Source organism: Ranitomeya variabilis, chromosome 5 (assembly GCF_051348905.1).
Source record: "Ranitomeya variabilis isolate aRanVar5 chromosome 5, aRanVar5.hap1, whole genome shotgun sequence".
In the NCBI taxonomy this organism is placed as follows: domain Eukaryota; kingdom Metazoa; phylum Chordata; class Amphibia; order Anura; family Dendrobatidae; genus Ranitomeya; species Ranitomeya variabilis.
In genome coordinates this window covers 246,495,290-246,515,275 of record NC_135236.1, presented here as the reverse complement: position 1 = coordinate 246,515,275, position 19,986 = coordinate 246,495,290, and the positions used below count along the sequence as shown (strand labels likewise).

At 44.4% G+C, this 19,986-nt stretch overlaps 1 protein-coding gene across 5 annotated transcripts in view; it reads right to left on the bottom strand.

Moving 5' to 3' along the window:
- Positions 1-766: 766 nt before the first annotated feature.
- HYKK (hydroxylysine kinase) overlaps positions 767-19,986 on the bottom strand; it is a 96,130-nt gene continuing 76,910 nt past the window's right edge. For 4 of the 5 annotated variants that reach the window (XM_077263970.1, XM_077263973.1, XM_077263971.1 and 1 more), the window contains exon 5: positions 768-7,513. In XM_077263970.1, the coding sequence (XP_077120085.1) occupies positions 7,044-7,513 (470 nt within the window). In that variant the 3' untranslated portion in view covers positions 768-7,043. Of the gene's footprint in view, positions 7,514-19,986 lie in introns of all 5 variants that reach the window. The other variant, XM_077263974.1, reaches the window with a different exon arrangement.

Sequence of the window (19,986 nt, the reverse complement as noted above, 5' to 3'; positions counted from 1 at the left end):
CCTGCATTTGTAAAAAGCCTTACCTTAGTTTGTGCACTTGGATTGATGATATTTATCTCTCTATTTTTGCTTACTAAATGTATAAGTGCCTTCATAGTAAACTTGCATGAAGCCACAATGAGAATTTTTGATCATGGAGCTATACTTAACCCAATCTAACAAGTCCACATTTCACAGTCAGTGTAGAGACTGCAATTCCGGACCGTACGCAGGTCGTCTGACCCGAATGAACAGCCTCACATGCATATATGAGAAGCCCATGAGGAAGTTTATCCGGAAACTCACTGCAGGGAGTGACACAGGAGACTGGATCTGTAGTGAAAATATGAATATTATCCCCTTCGCACATATGGATATAACTGTACATCCTGCACTGGAGTGACCGGATGTGGAGGGGGCTCAGGATCTGACCTCCCTTTACACACGTTTGGTGCCTCATGTATTAGAGACAGATGCCCAATATCTAATAGCCAAGGCAAGACCTGAGTTGTGGCAGCAGCTGCTAATATTTAGATGAATTTGCAGTGACTTTAAAGTGCCAGAAAAAAAAGGGTATCCACACCTTTATTATTAAATTAAAGGGAATCTGTCACCACATTTGAGCAATTAATATGAGGCATACTGGTTGTGGACAGCTGAAACTAGTCATAACTTTATGCCTCATGGATGGGATGATGCCCTGTTCTGTAAAAATAATCTTTTAGCCCTTAATGTTACATACAGATGCACAAATACACTGTGGCCAATATACAAACTTGTATACATACACTATGCTTAGAACATTTCAATTTATTGGCAGCTTTCTGTATGCACTGTTAATACACATGGCAGTAGGTGTATTAACATTCTAGTGATAAAATCACTTTTTATCAGAGGGAGAGTATCAAAACTACAGCAAGTAACCCAGTAAGTGGGACATTGCTTGGATCAGAGTCTCTGTCTCTTCACTATACTGCTCTCAGAATAAAGAGGCACTCCTCCCATCAAAGTTTTTATTCTCCTAATATATTGCAGTATTACAGTGTACTTACATTTGCTCATTTTGCCTTTCTATCCAGCTAATTTTATTATTTTCTTTACTTTTTTTTAGAAACAGATCCTTTTCCCTTTTGTAGGAAATATTTATTCCCAGTCCAGCTAATGCTACACTGATGGAAGGACCGTCACCGGTTGGCTCACCGTGGTGACACACTAATAGTATGGAACTACTTACGGTTTTGGCCCTATCGTTCTCTATTGCAGGGGTAGGCCAGATAAAGTTTGTGGCGTGGTAGATATGAGGATCTGATTTCCGCCTGGAAGTGTATAGGAAAAAACAGAATGCAGGAAAGCACTTGAACAGCTTTACCTTTCCTGACTATTTGAGGCTTCACTCCTTTGTGAAGGCAACTATGTGGACAATGATGTCTCCTCAACGTGGACTAGAATGGATTCAGGGAGCAGTGGAGCTTCTCTTCTCTGCCTTGACTAGACAGGACTAGACCAAATTGGTTTTGTACAAGCTCACCGGAAGTCTGTGCACTGACCTTGGAGGATTCTCCCAGCAGTTTCTATGGCAGCTTGTTTTGAGGAAATTAATCACCTAACTTTCATACGCTTACATTGACATGTAGATGGCAGCAAAGTACAATTTACAATTTATGAATCCTCCGGGTACACAAATTACAACACTCAATGTATCATATCTCCTAACTTACACTGCCCGAAGAAGAAGTTCTGGCACACTGGAACAAATCTACTGCCACACAACAACTGTGTCACTCAGCAGCAGTAGACCAGGTACTGTGATACCACACCAGGGATTTGGCGGGCTCTGAAAAGTCCAAAATTGTGAGGTGTCTTGCAGAGGGATGCAGCAGTCTTGAAATTGCCAAACTTTTGAAGCGTGATCACCGAACAATCAAGCTTTTCATTGCAAATAGCCAACAGGGTCGCAAGAAGCATGTTGAGCAAAAAAGGCACAAAATAACTGCCCACGAATTGAGGAAAATCAAGCGTGAAGCTGCCAAGATGCCATTTGCCACCAGTTTTGCCATACTTCAGATCTGCAACATTACTGGAGTAACAAAAAGCACAAGGTGTGCAATACTCAGGGACATGGCCAAGGTAAGGAAAGCTGAAAAATGACCACCTTTGAACAAGAAACATAAGATAAACCATCAAGATTGGGCCAAGAAATATCTTAAGACTGACTTTTCAAAGGTTTTATGGACTGATGAAATGAGAATGACTCTTGATGGGCCAGAGGCTGTATCAGTAAAGGGCAGAGAGCTCCACTCCGACAGATGCCGGCAAGGTGGAGGTGGGGTACTAGTATGGGCTGGTATCATCAAAGATGAACTTGTGGGACCTTTTTGGGTTGAGGATGGAGTGAAGCTCAACTCTCAGACTTACTGCCAGTTTCTGGAAGATAACTTCTTCAAGCAGTTGGACAGGAAGAAGTCGGTATCTTCAAGAAACATGATTTCCATGCAGGACAATGCTCCATCACATGCCTCCAACAACTCCACAGCGTGGCTGGCCAGTAAAGGTCTCAAAGAAGAAAAAATAATGACATGGCCCCCTTGTTCACCTGATCTGAACCCCATAGAGAACCTTTGGTCCCTCATAAAATGTGAGATCTACAGGGAGGGAAAACAGTCCACCTCTCGGAACAGTGTCTGGGAGGCTGTGGTGGCTGCTGCACGCAATGTTGATCATAAACAGATCAAGCAACTGACAGAATCTGTGGATTGAAGGCTGTTGAGTATCATCATAAAGAAAGGTGGCTATATTGGTCACTAATTTTGGGGGGTTTTGTTTTTGCATGCCAGAAATGTTTATTTCTAAATTTTGTGCAGTTATATTGGTTTACCTGGTGAAAATAAACAAGTGAGATGGGGATATATTTGGTTTTTATTAAGTTGCCTAATAATTCTGCACAGTAATAGTTACCTGTACAAATTGATATCCTCCTAAAATAGCCAAATCTAAAAAAAAAAAAACACTCTCAACTTCCAAAAATATTAAGCTTTGATATTTATGAGTCTTTTGGGTTGATTGAGAACATAGTTGTTGATCAATAATAAAAATAATCCTCTAAAATACAACTTGCCTAATAATTCTGCACATAGTGTACGCAATGCTCCAGATTTTCAAAAACGCTGCCGTGCTCAAATTCAATCAGAAACTAAAACCTGTATGTGCAAGAGATTTCTGAAATATTGCTATTGCTGTAAAACAAAGCTTCTTCTCCACCATAGAAAAATGCGGCAAAAATGCTACTTTTGTACATACCCATATACTGATTATTAGGATCCAGAATGAACAGAAAGAATATGATTATAGCTCTCAAAATATAGCAATGCAAATGCAGCGCCCCAGAGTCCTGGTCGTTGCAGTACTGATGCTCCCCCACTAAGGGGAGTGATGGTGCGTCTGATGGCACTTAAGGAGTTCACCTGACCAGGTATCACAGTCACACACTACATTTCACACTTCAGCCACCAGGGGGAGCAAAGGGTTCTATGCATTAGGCCACTCCTCGCACTTGGGTAAAACTGGGGGCTGGATAGGAAGTTAGACAGAAGCTGACTGGGTTTGATCCAGGCAACATCCTGTGGCAGAGGGTGTTGCAGGGGAAGATTCAGGGGTGTCCCTGTCAGGGGTGGGATCCTGACAGTGACCTAGCGAACAGGACAGATTGTTACGGAGCCGCGCCTGCACTTGAATGCGGTGGCATCTTAAGAAAGGATATGAAGCAAAGTTTATTGTGGAGAAGTGAGAAACGAGATCGCAGCAAAAAGGAGAATAGAACCAGTAGGGGTCGTGCCTTAAGATCGTGGCAACATCATACTGAGGCACGTAGCCGGTGGCTGGAACGCCGAGGAAGTATTGGGCTCCAAGCATTACTTCAAACAGCGGCAGGGCAGTTGACTTTAGGTTGGCTGTCTCACCTAAATCACCTAAGCAGACATAGGAGGCAATTGTGGGAGAGGGGCGACTCTAGGGTCCCGGAAGAACTCCAGGCCTACCCGTCATACGGGTGCGTCCTATCCATATCATCTGGGGGACGGAGAAGAACATCAGAACAGATACGAGTTGTGAGAGAAGAACATCAGAAACAGACACAACAGTTGTGAGGACTATCCCGTGGTGCTCAGTAGGGAGGTACTACAACACACAGGCGCTAGAAGGTAGGCACTGATTTCCACCTGCAAAGGAAACTCTGGATGTGCCTTCGGACCGGCTGGTCTCAGCCAGCCCTGTTAGCAGTACTCTGGATTGCGGATCCTAAAGCCTTCAGTAAAGAGGTAAAGAGACTGCAACCCTGTGTCCTCGTTATTCATCGCACCTTGAACCCCGCACCATCATCACATCTTTCATTGGACGCCCCTTAGCAGGGTCACGGACCGGGTCTAGCCACCGTGACAACCCCAGGACTGAGACTGAGAGGCCCGGTATCGAGTGCCCCGTGGCCCTGCGTCTGGGGGCGCTCCACAAAAATCTTGTTTTTGTAAAAAAAACGCATATTTTAGTGTGTGAAAGCAGCTAAACATAAAAAAAAAACAGATATAAATCTGCTATCGCTATAATCACACCGAGCCGAAGAACAAATTAGTCTAATCACTTATTATTATCATTATTAATGGCATTCAGTGTGATCTGGGTGGATTTCTGCTGTTTAGGCACATCAGGGGTTCAGCAAATTCAACATGGAGCAGCAACCCATTTCAGTCAAATTTGTGATCCAAAATTGAAATGGTTCACCTTCCCTTTGGAGTGCTACCATTTGTTCAAACAAAGGTTTCTGACCACATGTGGGGTATCAGTGCCCCCATTTTGTCATGCTATCCCTTATAAAAGTGAAAAAATTGGGGCTAAAGCAATATTTTAAAAGGTAATTTATTTTTTTCTTTTCATTCCACTTTGAATTAATGCCTGTAAAGCACCTGAATCCTTACAGCAGTTTTGAAGTATTTGAGGGGTGCGGCTTTCAAAATGGCATCACTTTTAGGAAGTTTCCAATATATACAGGCCCCTTAAAGTCCATTTAAATCTGCATAGGCACCTAAAGAAACAGGTTTTGTAAATTGCTTGAAAAATTGCTGCTAAACTTTTAACCCCTCTAACAAAATAAAATGACATTTCAAAAATTATGGAGATGTAAAGCTGACATATGGAAAATGTTATTTATTAATTATTTTGTACAGCTTAACTAACTGGCTTAACCCCATTCTGACCTCAGACAGGATAGTACGTCCGAGGTCAGAAGCCCCTCTTTGATGCGGGCTCCGGCGGTGAGCCTGCATCAAAGCCGGGACATGTCAGCTGTTTTGAACAGCTGATATGTGCCCGCAATAGGAGCAGGCAGAATCGCGATCTGCCCGCGCCTATTAACTAGTTAAATGCCGCTGTCAAACGCAGACAGCGGCATTTAACTACCGCATCCGGCCGGGCGGCCGGAAATGACGGCATCGCCGACCCCCGTCACATGATCGGAGGTCGGCGATGCTTCTGAATGGTAACCATAGAGGTCCTTGAGACCTCTATGGTTACAGATCCCCAGCAGCTGTGAGAGCCACCCTGTGGTTGGCGCTCACAGCACAGCTGATTTTCTGCTACATAGCAGAGAACAGTAGATCGCTGCTATGTAGCAGAGCCAATCGTGCTGTGCCTGCTTCTAGCCTCCCATGGAGGCTATTGAAGCATGGCAAAAGTAAAAAAAAAGTTTAAAAAAATGTGAAAAAAATTAAAAAATATAAAAGTTTAAATCACCCCCCTTTCGCCCCAATCAAAATAAATCAATAAAAAAAAAATCAAACCTACACATATTTGGTATCGCCGCGTTCAGAATTGCCCGATCTATCAATAAAAAAAAAGCATTAACCTGATCGCTAAACAGCATAGCGAGAAAAAAAATTGAAACGCCAGAATTACATTTTTTTTGGTCGCCGCGACATTGCATTAAAATGCAATAACGGGCGATCAAAAAAACATATCTGCACCAAAATGCTATCATTAAAAATGCCAGCTCGGCACGCAAAAAATAAGCCCTCAACCGACCCCAGATCATGAAAAATGGAGATGCTACGAGTATTGGAAAATGGTGCAATTTTTTTTTTTTTTTTTTTAGCAAAGTTTGAAATTTTTTTTCACTACTTAGGTAAAAAATAACCTAGTCATGTTAGGTGTCTATGAACTCGTAATGACCTGGAGAATCATAATGGCAGGTCAGTTTTAGCATTTAGTGAACCTAGCAAAAAAGTCAAGCAAAAAACAAGTGTGGGATTGCACTTTTTTTGCAATTTCACCACACTTGGAATTTTTCTCCCTTTTTCTAGTACACGACATGGTAAAACCAATTATGTCGATCAAAAGTACAACTCTTCCCACAAAAAATAAGCCCTCACATGGCCATGTTGACGGAAAAATAAAAAAGTTATGGCTCTGGGAAGGAGGGGAGTGAAAAACAAACACGGAAAAAAGAAAAATCCCAAGGTCATGAAGGGGTTAAGGTTATAAAAATGCAAAGTTTGAAAATTGTGACTTTTTCTTTAAACTTTTCACCAAAATTCTGATATTTTCACAAATAAATGCAAAGCATGTGTATCTAAATTTACCACTAACAAAGTACAATGTGTCACGAAAAAAAAAATCAAAATCACTGGGATATGTTGAAGAGTTATTAACACATGACTTGAGACTTGTCATATTTAACAAATTTTGCCTGGTCACTAAAGTCACAATTGGCTCTGTCACTAAGGGGTTAATATTCATAATGGTGGGTCTCTTATGTAACTTTTTCCCTCACACTGACACTCCCCGCAGTTACTCATTTTAAGCTGTGCTAACATCTGCATTTGGAATACGCAATGTTCACACACATTTGAATTTGAAAAAGTTTTGACAAATAATCACTAACAAAATGGTTTACCCCTATCCACTATTTTGTCTGAAGAAATGAAGGGTACTATGACAGAACGCCGACTGACCCCATCATAGTCAGTAGTCAATCATTGGTGTAATATGAATGAACAGAATATGCATTAGTTCACAGAAGCTTAGTTCTCATGTCTTCTATCAAGGTATGATTTTGCCGTGTCCTCCCAGATCTTCTCAATGGCTTCTTTTCCAATATCAAGTAAAGTCATTAGATGCTTCCACCCAGTTTTTGCAGTTATCATAAGATATTCTTCATTTTCTGGGCAAAGAAGGACACTATATCGTGCCATCACCAGAGACTGAGAAAATCTACAGCACACTAGAGTGAACAGTGCCGTCTTTTCTTCTTTTGTCAGTGGAACCACACTCTCATATCCAGCAAGAACATATCCCCCAACGGGGAGAGGGTCAGGACTTTCAATCATCATGTACATTATTGTGATTGCGACTTCATAAATGTAATAACCAGAGCTCATGTCACCAAAATCCAGGATTCCTGAGACTCTGTGCTGGTTCCTGTTATTTTCATTGGATACGTTGATTTTTTCTAACAGTAAATTGTGGTCATTCAAGTCTCCATGATTTATGCCTGAAATGAGGGAGAAGAAACATAAAGGCTGATGTAAATCTTAATTTAGTTTACAAAGGTACATGTTATTGTTTCATGGGTTTGAGGAGATGGGAATAATAGTATTATTGAAGTACAATATATACATTTAGATACTGGAAAAAAAAACAGTCACAGTACAACAGTAAATGTGTAACCTGTATCCAAATATATAGATCAACCTACTAATTGGTTGTAAGGCCACTTTACAAAGTTAGGGTATGTGTCCACGTTCAGGATTGCATCAGGATTTGGTCAGGATTTTTCATCAGTATTTGTAAGCCAAAACCAGGAGTGGGTGATAAATGCAGAAGTGGAGCATATGTTTCTATTATACTTTTCCTCTAATTTTTCCACTCCTGGTTTTGGCTTACAAACACTGATGAAAAATCCTGACCAAATCCTGATGCAATCCTGAACGTGGACACATACCCTTACACAATGTGGCTACATCTTATAAACTCCAACTGATCTAACTGTATTAGGAACCTACTCGCCAACTTGTGGTCATATCTTGTATATGCTGTTTACTTAGCAGACTATTAACCCCTTAATGAAAATGTATGATGAAATTCATATTTTTACGACGGTTATTAACGAGCCTTATTCTACTACATCACCTCTTAACGGCAGCACTGCAATAGCCATACAAAGGATGTTAATGTACCTGAGACATGGGGAAAGTTACTATAGACTTCTCAGCCATCATCGCTATCAGAAAGAAGAAGGGTTGTGCTCTCCCACAGCTCTCCGCCTGTCCTCTAAGGCCGGTTTCACACGTCAGTGGCTCCGGTACGTGAGGTGACAGTTTCCTCCCGTACCGGAGACACTGACACACGTAGACCCATAAAAATCAATGCATCTGTTCAGATGTCATTGATTTTGTGCGGACCGTGTGCGGACCGTGTCTCCGTGTGCCAAACACGGAGACATGTCAGTGTTCGTGGGAGCGCACGGATTACACGGACCCAATAGAGTCAATGGGTCCGTGTAAAACACGGACCTCACACGGACATTCTCCGTCTGGGGTCCGTGTGGCGTGCCGGAGACAGCGCTACAGTAAGCGCTGTCCCCCCCACATGGTGCTGAAGCCGCCATTCATATGTTCCCTGTAGCAGCGTTTGCTACAGAGAAAATATGAATGATAGTGTTTAAAATAAAGATCCATGTGTCCGCCGCCCTCCCACCCCCTGTGCGCCCCCCCCGCTGGTCGGAAAATACTCACCCGGATCCCCCGTCGGCAGTCGCTCCTTCCTGGTCTGGCCGCGGCTTCTCTACTGTATGCGGCCGATTACACTCATGAATATGTGGCTCCACCTCCAATAGGGGCGGAGCCGCCTATTCATGAGTGTAAATGAGCGGCCCCACGTGACCGCATACAGTAAGCCGCGGCCAGACCAGGAAGGAGCGACTGCCGACGGGGGATCCGGGTGAGTATTTTCTGACCAGCGGGGGGGGCGCACAGGGGGTGGGGGGGCGGCGGACACATGGATCTTTATTTTAAACACTATTCTTCATATTTTCCCTGCAGCAAACGTTGCTGCAGGGATGATATGAATCGCAGCTTCAGCACCATGCAGAGTGGGTACCACACGCTCCGTGTGGTACCCACTCGCCATACGGGCGGCACACGTGTGCCGCAGGTATGGCCTCCGTGAGTTCCCAGGCACACGGACACGGATAACTCCGGTACCGATTTATTCCGGTACCGGAATTATCTGGACGTGTGGGACAGCCCTAACTTGTAATTTTGTGCGCTGAGAGACGTGGACCTGCTGTGGGAGCAGTACAAAATGTACAAAAAGCTACTGTAACAAAACAAACACAAAACAATATGCTCATTTTTTACTGTTTATTTTCTTTAACATTATAAGTGAAAAATAAATCCAGAGAATATCGGCTGATCTGCAGTACCCGGCAGTGGCAGGTACTTGTCGAATGGGGCAGTTGATTTGAACAGTACACCTGTGTCCAATCTTAACTTAATAATAATAATCTTTATTTTTATATAGCGCCAACATATTCCACAGCGCTTTACAGCTTGCACACACTATCATCACTGTCCCGATGGGGCTCATAGTCTAAATTCCCCATCAGTATGTCTTTGGAATGTGGGAGAAAACCGAGTACACGGAGGAAACCCCCGCAAACACGGGGAGAACATACAAACTCCTTGCAGATGTTGTCCTTGATGGGATTTGAACCCAGGACTCCAGTGCTGCAATGCTAACCACTGAGCCATGACTACATCTAATACCTGCTAATCTGTGTGTGTGTGTCAGTTGGCAGATTCCCAGTGGTAGGATATCGATGACTTATCCTCAGAATAAACTATCAATATCAGATAAGTGGAGGACACCTTTTTCAAAAATCTGTCTCTGCACCTTCACTATCCCGGAGAATGTTTCTAAGACCTGTAGTGTGATAATACTGCCACCTAGTGGCTGCAGCTGTTCAACATATGAAGAGAGATTCTATGATTATATAAAGAAAACTTGCCGCAATGTGTGAACGCAGAGTTATAGACCCAAAATTTCTCACAGCTGAAGGTTGATTTCAATCACAGTTTAGACAAGCACTCTAAGGCCGGTTTCACACGTCAGTGGCTCCGGTACGTGAGGTGACAGTTTCTTCACGTACCGGAGACACTGACACACGTAGACCCATTAAAATCAATGCATCTGTGCAGATGTCATTGATTTTTTGCAGACCGTGTCTCCGTGTTCCAAACACGGAGACATGTCAGTGTTCGTGGGAGCGCACGTATTACACGGACCCATTAAAGTCATTGGGTCCGTGTAACACACGGACCACACACGGATGTTCTCCGTGTGCAGTCCCTGTGGCGTGCAGGAGACAGCGCTACAGTAAGCGCTGTCCCCCCCACATGGTGCTGAAGCCGCCATTCATATCTTCTCTGCAGCAGCGTTTGCTGCATAGAAGATATGAATAATAGTGTTTAAAAGAAAGATCTATCTGTCCGCCGCCCTCCCACCCCCTGTGCGCCCCCCCGCTGTTCTGAAAATACTCACCCGCGTCCCTCGTTGGCTGTCGCTGCTTCCTGGTCTGGCCGCCCCTTCTACTGTATGCGGTCACGTGGGGCCGCCGATTAGAGTCATGAATATGTGGCTCCACCTCCCATAGGGGTGGAGCCGCCTATTCATGACTGTAAATGAGCGGCCCCACGTGACCGCATACAGTAGAAGGGGCGGCCAGACCAGGAAGCAGCGACAGCCAACGAGGGACGCGGGTGAGTATTTTCAGAACAGCGGGGGGGCGCACAGGGGGTGGGAGGGCGGCAGACAGATAGATCTTTCTTTTAAACACTATTATTCATATCTTCTATGCAGCAAACGCTGCTGCACAGAAGATATGAATCGCGGCTTCAGCACGATGCAGGGGACAGCGCTAAACTTTAGCGCTGTCTCCTGCACGCTCCGTGTGGTACCCACTCGGCACACGGGCGGCACACGTGTGCCGCACGTATGGCCTACGTGAGCTCACGGGCACACGGACACGGATAACTCCGGTACCGATTTTTTCTGGTACCGGAATTATCTGGACGTGTGGGACAGCCCTTAGGCAGTGTACACACAAAGTTTTTCAAGGAGCTTTTGGAACAGAAACAGAGCGGAAACTCTCCAAATCCGCCTTCAAATCTCAAAACTCGACAAAAACGTTGAGATCCAGCTCAAGTTTCTGCTCCAAAAAACTCAGTAAAAAAATACTCTGTGTACAAATATCCTAATGTTCTCCAAGGCAAAGCTGCCTCACGTAGTCTTGGTTTTTGCAGCGCCTCTGCCACTGGTGTCTTTCCAGTACATAGAGCAGGCAGTTTCTAGACAAAGCTGCTTGTAGAATGAACATGTTATTTCTTTTAACCACCTCATGGTTTCAAAACCCTGAAGTGGTTAAAAAAATAACATAAGACAGAACATGTGCACAGCAATGTAGTGTGCACAAACTCTGTTGTAGTAAAAATGCATCTGCATTTCTTATTTGTTGATTTTTTTTTAAACTTTGTATAAGGCACTGTAGCGTTTAGAAAGGGGTTGTCCAGTAGTGAATAACCCCTTTAATTAAGTCCTAAACATATGTTGACTTTATCTAACCTTTGCCATGGATTATGATTTTTTAGAGCACACTTTAGCACCAGTGCTTTTGCCCTCTGCCTCGCTCCCATGTCAGTGACGTTGACTCACTCATCACTGTGGGAACCGTTCCACACTTTCTGCTCCGGCTGCTGAAGCCCAGGGTGCATGCACAGCTTGCAGATCCCCAGTCACTGTGCTTAGTGCATGCATGCACAGTCCCTTCCTTTGCCTTACCTCTGTCATATCCGCATTTATTCTCAGTTATATGGTTTTATATACTTAGTTTTCAATAAAGCTTTATATTTTATTCTTACTTAGTTCTTTTTGGTGCTTTTTCTTGTATGATTCGTTAAGCCAGTTAGTTATGCTATACAAAATAATTTATAAATTACATTTCCCACACATCTACTTTACATCTGCATCATGTTTTAAGCATAATTTTTTTTTTGTTAGGAAAATTAGGGTAAAAAGTTGACCAGAAATGTCTCATTTTTTTCAACAAAATTTACAAAACCATTTTAGGCCTGTTTCACACATCAGTGGCTCCGGTACGTGTAGTGACAGTTTTCTCACGTACCGGAGACACTGACACACGTAGACCCATTCAAATGAATGGGTCTATGCACGTCTCCGTGTTTTCACGGACCGTGTGTAAAACACTGAGACATGTCCGTTTTTCTCCGGCAGCACGGTCCGCAAAGTGTCCCGCACACATGCACACGGAGAACAGTGTGCACTCTCCTCCATGTGCACGTACCGCTGCAGGAGAATCAGGGCTACAGTAAGCGCTGTCCACCCTGCTTGTGGTGCTGAAGCCGGCATTCATTCCTTCTCCCCAGCAGCGTTCGCAGGAGAGAAGGAATGAAAAATCAAGGTTTTTTTTTATTTTTTGTGTTTAAAATAAAGTTTGTGGTCACCTCCCGCCTCCCACCCCCTGTGCGCCCGCCCGCTTGCATTAAAATACTCACCCAGCTCCCGCGATGCTTCCTCTCAGCGCCGGCAGCTTGTCCTGTGTGAGTGGTCATGTGGTGCCACTCATTACAGTGATGAATATGGGGCTCCACCTAACATAGGGGTGCATAGCTCAGAAGGGAAGGAGCACCATATTGTAGTGCACAGTATGATAGACTGATTTTAGGGTGCCATTGGCAGAGCCACCGAGGTGCCAGAACAACAGTAGCCATATGTGTCTGTATAGTACTGCTTAGCCACGTGGCGTGATTCGGAAGGGAAGGAGCGCTATTTAACTCTTGGCGAACAAATAATCCTAAAACAGTTTGCAGACTCCATATACAGAGCCCCTAAGCGCCAGAAGAGCAGAATCCCCCCTCAAGTGACCCAATTTTGTTAAATACACCCCTCTGGGAATTTACCTACAGGTGCAGTGACAAATTTGACTCCATGGGTATTTTCCAGAAACAAGCAGCAGTGAATGTTGCTTAGTAAAAAATGCAAATCTGCTATTGTAGCGCCCATACTTAGTAATGCCCATTGTAACGATTCCACCCTTCAGTGCTGAGCTGTGATTGAAAGCTTTTGTGTTCAGTCTGGTGCAGGGGCGTGCTGGGCTGTGTTTTGATTGACAACTCAACTATCCAATCTGAGACTGGGAGGTCTATAACAAACCCGACAGGATCCAGGTCGCTGAGGCAAAGATCATGAACCTGGCACAGGGGAACTGCACTGCTGAGGACTACTGCACTGAGTTTCAGCAGTGGTCCACTGAAGTTCTGTGGAATGATGCAGCTCTCAGGTGCCAATTCCACAAAGGTCTTTCTGAAACTCTTAGAGATGTTCTGGTTCTTTTTGATGCCCCTTGTTCTCTGGCAGAGGCCATGACCCAGGCTATTCAAATGCACAGCAGAATCCGTGAGAGATGTGGTGAACAGAGGTCTGCCTGTTATACTGCCCTGCAGCAGGTTCATTTACTGAAGTTGGAGCCATTGGAGATAAGAATTGCCAGTCTTCTTGTTGTGGAGAGACAATATTTTGGACTCTATCTGTACTGTGAACACTCACTGGACATTTTTTGTCAAGAATTGTCCAACTTGTTCTCAGGCAGGCAAACCAACAGGGTAAAGTCTGAGTCTGGGTGACAGATGAGGTGGTTATCCAGACTCTCAGGTACCTTTTTCTTTCTCTAGTAAAAGTACTGATCAATACAGTGATATCCAGGAGACCAGGTGTTATCAGCACTGGTGTTCATTAACTGCTGGTCTGCTGCTAACTTTATTGATTCTTAACTGATACTAAAGTTGGAACTAGGGACAGTTAGTTTAGAAAGACTCATTCAAATCTTCACCATTGACAAGGAACCATTAGCCTGGAATCTGGTCAAGAGGGTAAGGGTACCGTCACACAGTGCAATTTTGATCGCTACGACGGTACGTTTCGTGACGTTCTAGCGATATCGTTACGATATCGCAGTGTCTGACACGCAGCAGCGATCAGGGATCCTGCTGAGAATCGTACGTCGTAGCAGATCGTTTGGAACTTTCTTTCGTCGCTTGATCACCCGCTGACATCGCTGGATCGTTGTGTGTGACAGCGATCCAGCGATGCGTTCGCTGGTAACCAGGGTAAACATCGGGTAACGGACGGCAAGGGACCGGACGAACATCAGATGGTGAGCATGTACGGTTTTTTTTTTTTACTTTTACGCTGGTAACCACGGTAAACATCGGGTTACTAAGCGCGGCCCTACGCTTAGTTACCCAATGTTTACCCTGGTTACCCAGGGACTTCGGCATCACTCCAGCGCCGTGATTGCAACGTGTGACCGCAGTCTACGACGCTGGAGCGATAATCATACGATCGCTGCGACGTCACGGATCGTGCCGTCGTAGCAATCAAAATTGCACTGTGTGACGGTACCCTAAAGGGGGATTTCATGCTCCAAGTGGGAGCACTCCACTCTGAATCCATCTCCTGTTTTGTTTTGGATAATTTGCCTGCTGGGTTTGTACTTGGCCTTCAATGGCTGTGTATTCACAGTCATGTTATTAATTGATGTCAGAAGGAAAATGTTAAATGGAGCCTCAATTGTTGCAAGAAATATCTAAAGTCTGTACAAATATGCTCTGTTAGTCTTAAGGGTCTGCCGGGGTACCTGAACGACTTTGGAGATGTGTTTAAAAAAAAAAAAAAGGTGGAGATACCGCCTCTTCATTACGATTGAGCTATTAATCTTGCAGCTAATGCCAAATTGCCCAACACTCACCTTTACAATTTGTCTGGGCCTGAACGTGCCACCATGAAGGAATATGTTAATGAAAGTTTATGGAAGGGTGATATCTGTCCTTCCTCCTCTCCATTAGCTGTCATATTTTTCTCTGTGAAAAAGAAAGATGGTGGCCTCCACCCTGCCTCGATTTCTGAGAACTAAACAAAATCATGTTTAACCCACATCCAGTCATCCCCGACCTATATAGTCAGCTTTTGGGGGCTAAGTGGTATTCTAAACTTGATCAGTGGGGCTTACAATTTGAAACACATTCAGAAGAGTGATGAGTGGAAAACTGCATTCTTAATGTCTGAGATTCTACTTGAAAATGTTGTCATGCCATTTAAGTTATCCAACACACCTGCTGTTTTTCAAAATTTTCTGACTGGTATTGTCATGGAGTTATCGCGACAGAGCAGTGCCAGAAGACTGCAAGGTCTGATGGCTCCTGCTTTGCTGCTGAGAAAAAGCACTACTCCGGTTTATTAAATGTATGCTTTCATTAGGACAGGGGTTAATCGGCCATGAGGAAATCCCTGCATTCAGCTGTGCTCGGTTAGCCACTCCTCTCTCCTATAAAAGCTAGGCCTTCTGGTCAGGTCCTTGTCTGAGTTAGCACTTGCTACATAGATCTGGAGAGTGAGGAGCTGGTGTTTGGAGAGCTGGAGGAGTTTATTGTAAGACTGTTGCTTGGTTTGTGCTCTTGGAAATTCCTCATTCTTACCTGCCTATTTTCTTTCCCCGTTCTTCACACTCTGGTGAATATCTCTTATTTGTGAGAGTATATTTTGTGAGAGTGGAATTTTCTTTTACCCTTGTCTTCATTCCCCTGTCTTTCAGGTTGGTGTACTGCGGTACACGGGAACGCCTCTCTTTCCCGGGTGGAGGAGGGGGATAGATGCAGGGCTGCAGCTAGGAGACTGGGCAAGGGCGGAGGCCCCAGCATGCTTGCCATCTGAGGTATCCCGGGGAACAGGGCAAGCTAGGGTGCACCCTAGTGCTAGGGCCAGGAAAGGTGCCCCTGGTCCCAGTTTACTCACCAGTCCTATCGTGACAGGTTTTTTCTCTGATTGTACTGGAAGATTTGTTGGGATTTACCTAGATGATATTGTAGCTTTCTCATCTGATTTGGACTCTCACCAGGAACGTGTCCGTATGGTATTAGAAAAGTTGAGGGAGAACTCTTTTGTTTGCGAAATTAGAGAAATGTGTTTTTATTGTTCAGGAAATTTTGTTCTTGGGGTTTATCATTTCAGCAAAAGGGTTTAAAATGGACACTTTGATGGTGCAAGCCAAAATTGATTGGTTTCGTCAACTATTATAAGATATTTATCAAAGGTTTTTCTTGGACTGCTAAACCTCTTACTGACCTTGCACATAAGGTGACGAATTCCAAGAATTGGTCGCTGGATGCTATAAGGGTTTTTAAAAAATTAAAAGAGTATTTCATGTCTGCTTCCATTATAATCCAACCATTGTGGAGGTTGATGCTTGGAAGGTCGGGGTAGGGGTCGTTTTATCTCAGGGGCCCAATACTCTGAATAACCTGCGTCCATGTGCTTTTTTTTTCTAAGAAATTCTCACCTGCAAAGAGACTTTATGATTTTGGGAATCGTGAGTTACTTGCTGTTAAACTGGCCTTTGAGGAATGGAGGCTTTTTTCTCAGGGTGCGGTTCATCCAGTTACTTTGGTCACTGGTCACAATAATCTAGCTTACTTTGAATCATAGAAATTAATAACCCATAGACAGGTCATATGACCCTTGTTTTTCTCTAGGTTTAATTTCTCCATCACATTCAGACTGGGGTCTAAGAGTGTGAAAGCGGACGCATTACCACGTGGCCTTGATTCAGTTTCTCCTCCAGAATCTCTGTCCTCCATTCTACCTCAGGATATTGTGGTTTCTTTGGTAACCTCAGAGTTGGAAGAGGAGATCTGTAAAGTCCAATCATTGGCTACTTCCGCTACTCTATGGTTCAAATTATTTCTCAATTGGTCATCCTGGGGTTATTGCTACATGAAAAGCCATTGCTAGACCTTTTTGGTGGTCATCCATGCATAATGATATTAAAGATCTTATAACCGCTTGTGAAGTCTGAGCATGCGCTAACGTCAGCCATAGCCATGTGGCCCGGCAATTGGCTCTATTGCCAATTCCAGAAAGACCATGAACGCATATGTCCCTGGATTTCATCACGGATTTGCCTCGGTCTAGTTTGTAAATTACCATTTGGGTGGTAGTTGGTCGATTCAACAAACAAGCTCATTTTGTTCCTTTGTCAGAGACACTCTCCAGGTTGTTTATTTCTCATATTGTTAGGTTACATGGGGCCCCTCTTAACATTGTTTCTGATAGGGCACTGCAATTTGTCTCTAAATTCTGGAGAGCTTTTTGTTGTAAATTGGGGATTGACTTGTCATTTTCCTCTTTCTACCATCCTGAAACCAATGGTCAGACTGAGCGGACAAATCAATCTTTTGAACAATCGGGTAAATCAGTCTGCAGGAACCTCTTACTGTTATTCTGTAATTATGGTTTTCATCCTCATTTTGGTGAGTTTTCTAGGATTTGTTCTCAATGTTCTGGGGTGGACGTTGATGTGCAGAGATTTGGGGATGTCTGGAGGGAGGTTAAAAAAAAATATTGGGACCGCTCAGATTCAGCAAAAACGGAAGGCCGATAAAAGACATTCCGTGGGCCTTGTTTTTAAGGTTGGGGATAGGGTTTGGCTGCCATCCAGAAACATCAAACTTAAAAGTACCATCAGCGAAGTTAGGGCCATTCATAAGTCTCTATGAAATTCTGGAAGTGGTTAATATGTTGGCCTTTAAGTTGAAGCTTCCTCCATCTGTCTGCATCCCTAACATCTCCCATAACTCACTGTTGATGGAATTTTTCCCTAGGCTGGCGTCGCCCTCATTCCCACCTCCTCCATTTGCTCTTAATGGCAGTTTAGAATGGAGGGGATATGGACCCGAGCAGAGATCCTGTGTTCCAGCTCAAGATGTGAAGGCCAAGTGGTTGACCAGGGTCTTCCATCTGAAAATTCCTGAGAAATCTGGGGGTCTCGTGGACCCCACCAAGAAGAGGGGGTACTATAACGATTCCACCCCTCGGTTGTCTGTGCAGTGATTGACAGCTCAGTTGTACAGTCTGGTACAGGGGCATGCTGAGCTGTCTGTGTTTTGATTGACAGCTCGGCCATCCAATCTGACACTGGGAGGTGCTGAGCTCTCGCTAGATGCTCCCAGTTCCCATAGTTGCTCAGCTATTTAGCTGAGCTGTCAGTACCGGATAGCTGTCAGCCGTAGCTTCAGCTACAGTGGGGAAAAAAAGTATTTAGTCAGCCACCAATTGTGCAAGTTCTCCCACTTAAAAATATGAGAGAGGCCTGTAATTGACATCATAGGTAGACCACAACTATGGGAGTCAAAATGAGAAAGCAAATCCAGAAAATCACCTTATCTGATTTGGCAAGATTTATTTTGCAAATTATGGTGGAAAATAAGTATTTGGTCATTAACAAAAGTTCATCGCAATATTATGTTATATATCCTTTGTTGGCAATGACAGAGGTCAAATGTTTTCTGTAAGTATTCACAAGGTTGGCACACACTGTTGGTGGTATGTTGGCCCATGCCTCCATGCAGATCTCCTCTAGAGCAGTGATGTTTTGGGCCTGACACTGGGCAACACGGACTGTAAGTGTGTTTGGTTTTCTCTGTGCCTAGTGTTTCGCTAATGATTAGTGTTGAGCATTCCGATACCGCAAGTATCGGGTATCGGCCGATACTTGCGGGTATCGGAATTCCGATACCGAGATCCGATACTTTTGTGGTATCGGGTATCGGTATCGAAACAACATTAATGTAATAATGTGTAAAAGAGAGAATTAAAATAAAAAATATTGCTATACTCACCTCTCCGACACAGCCTGGACCTCAGCAAGGGAACCGGCAGCGTTGTTTGGTTAAAATTTGCGCGTTTACTTCCTTACTTGAAGTCCCGGCTTGCGATTGGTCGCGTGCCGCCCATGTGGCCGCGACGCGACCAATCACAGCAAGCCGTGACGTAATTTTAGGTCCTTCAGGATTTTAAAATTACGTTCTGGCTTGTGATTGGTCGCGTCGCGGTCACATGGGCGACGCGACCAATCACAAGCCGTGACGTCACGGGAGGCTGGACACGCGCGCATTTTAAAATGCGCGCTTGTCCTGCCTCCCGTGACGTCCCGGCTTGTGATTGGTCGCGTCGCCCATGTGACCGCGACGCGACCAATCACAAGCCAGAACGTAATTTTAAAATCCTGAAGGACCTAAAATTACGTCACGGCTTGCTGTGATTGGTCGCGTCGCGGCCACATGGGCGACGCGACCAATCACAAGCCGGGACGTCACGGGAGGCTGGACACGCGCGCATTTTAAAATGCGCACGTGTCCAGCCTCCCGTGACGTCACGGCTTGTGATTGGTCGCGTCGCCCATGTGACCGCGACGCGACCAATCACAAGCCAGAACGTAATTTTAAAATCCTGAAGGACCTAAAATTACGTCACGGCTTGCTGTGATTGGTCGCGTCGCGGCCACATGGGCGGCATGCGACCAATCACAAGCCGGGACTTCAAGTAAGGAAGTAATCGCGCAAATTTTAAGCAAACAACGCTGCCGGTTCCCTCGCTGAGGTCCAGGCTGCGTCGGAGAGGTGAGTATAGCAATATTTTTTATTTTAATTCTTTCTTTTACACATTAATATGGATCCCAGGGCCTGAAGGAGAGTTTCCTCTCCTTCAGACCCTGGGAACCATCAGGGATACCGTCCGATACTTGAGTCCCATTGACTTGTATTGGTATCGGGTATCGGTATCGGATTGGATCCGATACTTTGCCGGTATCGGCCGATACTTTCCGATACCGATACTTGTAAGTATCGGACGGTATCGCTCAACACTACTAATGATCTTTCATTATCTAACCTTGGACCTTGATCTGACACTACATATGTTTAAGCCCTTTGTTTTGATCCACTATCCTTCTGGTATTCTGACCTTGGACCATTACCTGCCTATGCCTTTGTCTCTTCCCTCTGTTTATGATGTACGCTCCTAGCTTTTGACCTCAGACTTCTTGACTATCCAAAC